The sequence below is a fragment of the Raphanus sativus genome, unplaced genomic scaffold (genome assembly GCF_000801105.2).
Source record: "Raphanus sativus cultivar WK10039 unplaced genomic scaffold, ASM80110v3 Scaffold2146, whole genome shotgun sequence".
Lineage (NCBI taxonomy): Eukaryota > Viridiplantae > Streptophyta > Magnoliopsida > Brassicales > Brassicaceae > Raphanus > Raphanus sativus.
Window position 1 is genome coordinate 1 of NW_026617455.1, and position 3201 is coordinate 3201.

Here is a 3201-nt window from a genome sequence, read left to right on the forward strand (position 1 = left end):
GGGTTCATACTACGAGGTTCAGAAACTTGTTGCGGGTCTTCGATTACCGTACGAAGTGATAGATGTATGTATCGACAACTGCATGATCTACTGGGGAGCGGATAAGGATCGGGATAAATGCAAATTTTGTTGGAAACCTCGTCATCAGGAAACGAGGGGAAGAGTTCCGGTACCATTCAAAAGAATGTGGTATTTGCCTTTGACGGAAAGATTGAAGAGGTTGTATCAGTGTGAGCGCACGGCGAAGGCAATGAGATGGCATGCAGAGCATTCTACAAATGGTGAGATTAGACATCCTTCAGATGCGAAGGCTTGGAAACATTTCCAATCAACATATCCAGAATTTGCTGAACAGAGAAGAAATGTTTATCTGGGATTATGCACTGATGGTTTCAGCCCATTTGGAAAGCATGGAAGACAATATTCTCTATGGCCGGTGATTGTGACACCATACAACTTGCCGCCAAATTTGTGCATGCGACGAGAGTTTTTGTTCCTCTCCATTCTCGTCCCCGGGCCAGCTCATCCTAAGAGATCACTAGATGTGTTTCTTCAACCACTAATATATGAGTTACAACAACTATGGGCGGTTGGTGCTGAGACATACGATGTTTCGTGCAGAGAAAACTTTCATATGCGGGCAGTACTTATGTGGACAATAAGTGACTTTCCAGCATATGGTATGTTATCCGGATGGACAACACATGGCAGGCTTTCATGTCCATATTGTCAAGATAGCACAGATGCTTTCCAACTAAAGCACGGAAGGAAAACATGTTGGTTTGATTGTCACAGAAGATTTCTACCACCTGATCATCCATACCGTAGGAGTAAGACTTTGTTTACGAAGAACAAGCAGGTGTTTGATGATCCACCTACGGAAGTTAGTGGGAAAGATTTGGCGACACAGTTTAGGGATTTTGGTGCATAAAGGACGCCAGACGTAGGTGGACATGAAAACATTCCAGTCGATGCTGTTGGAGAGCTACATAACTGGCATAAAAAGAGTATTTTCTGGGATCTGCCATATTGGGAGAGTCATCTATTGCGTCACAACTTAGATGTCATGCATATTGAGAAGAACTTTTTCGACAATCTGATGAACACAATCCTCAACATCCAAGGTAAAACGAAGGATAATCTGAAGTCAAGGTTGGATTTAGTCGATATCTGTGATCGTTCTGAACTTCACGTTGATGAGAACGGTACGGCACCTTTTCCCATTTATCGGCTGGATGGTGCTGGCAAAGAAGCGTTCTTTGATTGGATTACAGATAAAGTGAAATTTCCAGACGGTTATGCATCAAATTTGGGTAATTGCGTTGACAGAAGCGAAGGAAAGTTTACTGGCTTGAAGAGTCACGATTGTCATGTGATTATGCAGCGGCTCCTTCCGTTTGCTTTTTCCGCACTATTACCACGTAATGTTCATGAAGCAGTTGCAGGGATAAGTGTTTTCTTCCGTGATTTATGCACCAGAGTAGTGACTGAGGAGGGTATTAGTACTTTGAAGGAAAACGTACCCGTTAGTCTTTGCAACCTCGAGAAGATATTTCCTCCATCATTCTTTGATGTAATGGAACATCTTGCTATTCATCTCGCAAGAGAATTGGAGCTTGGTGGTCCTGTGCAATACCGATGGATGTATCTTTTTGAGCGTTATATGCATCATCTGAAGAAGAAGATCAAAAATTTAAGCAAGGTGGAAGGATCTATAATTGCACAGGTGATCAATGAAGAAACTTCAAACTTTGCTGAAAACTACTTTCCATCAGAAGTGCATACAAAAAACCGAAGACCTGCTCGGCATGATGACAGAGGAGAGAAAGCAACGTATCATGTTACTGTCCCAAGCATGTTCAGCGAAATAGGACGACTAAGTGGAAAACCCACGAAGCGGAGACTGACGGAGATTGAGCACGCTCATTTGCAAACATATTTGCTTACCAACTGTGAAGATGTTCTACAATATGAGAGGTAAAAATATATTTTTCATTTAAATTGTTATATTAATTTTCAATAAGTTTTATTTCATATGAATAATATCTTTTTATATAGTGTTTATATGGCAGAGTTGCGTATGACTTACAGACATGCCACAGAAGAAGAGCTTCAACAACTCAGACATAACGGATTTGCTGCATGGCTTCTTAATTATGTGAGTCATAACATATATGAAATAATTAACATTTTACTCATATATATTTAGTATAAAATAATAAACATTTCACTCATATATATATTTTATTTTATAGGTGACTGATGGTTTGGCCAGAGGTTTTGTGTTCGATGATTGGATATGCGAGTTTGTGCGGGGACCAACTCGGAGCCAGAAGCTGAGATTGGCGAGTTTGACGAAGATTCTGAAGATTCTACAGATTCTGAAGATTCTGATTAGGACTTATGTTTTCTTAGTTGTATGATTAGTTTTTTTTTTTTTTAATTAACAAAATCCGTCGGTATTCCATCGGAATATTCCGATGAAATTCCGACGACTCGTGGTTAATTCAGGGTTTAGCCATTCGTCGGAATTCCGTCAGAATATTCCGATGGAATTCCGACGGATTTAACAAAATTCGTCGGAATTCCATCGGAAGACTCTGACGGAATTCCGACGACCTGAATATTTGAAATTTTTATATCATAATATATCTATATTTGGATACCGAAACTACTTTAATAACACATATTAGATGTTTAATATAATATTACATATCAACCGTTCGATTTTTACAAATTATTTAAATAATTATATATTTATATCATTGTTTTCATAACATCTCATCTTAATACTCATATACTTTCATTCATATTAATATAAACTTACACTACAAAACACAATTGTGTGTAAAAATTGGATTTGAAAACCTTATTATAGTTAATCTTTTTTAAATAGTCTATTTATTATCAAAGTTTTGGATTTGATCAGTAAGAAACTTGTTTTTAAACCCTAAACCCTAAGTCGTCGGAATTCGGTCAGAATATACCGATGGAATTCCGACGACCTGCCCCATTCCGACGGATCTATGTTCGTCGGAATTCCGTCGGTTTGTTAGTTTCCCGAAATTACAAACCGCGTGAAAATTTCGAGTGGACCGCGTGAATATTTCATTAAACCGCGCATTTAATATTTTATTCTTTTTCCGACGACATACCGACGGACACGGGTCCGTCGGTTCCTTTAAATAAAAACCAATCCTT

General features: G+C 38.6%; 1 protein-coding gene across 1 annotated transcript; it reads left to right on the forward strand.

Annotated features, from left to right (window-relative positions):
* The first annotated feature begins 185 nt into the window (after window positions 1-185).
* LOC130505277 (uncharacterized) lies at window positions 186-2423 on the forward strand. The gene is made up of 3 exons (XM_056999871.1): window positions 186-1977; window positions 2059-2158; window positions 2256-2423. The coding sequence occupies exons 1-3, from the start codon at window positions 1067-1069 to the stop codon at window positions 2421-2423; spliced, it is 1179 nt and encodes a 392-aa protein (XP_056855851.1). The 5' UTR covers window positions 186-1066.
* The last annotated feature ends 778 nt before the right edge of the window (window positions 2424-3201 follow it).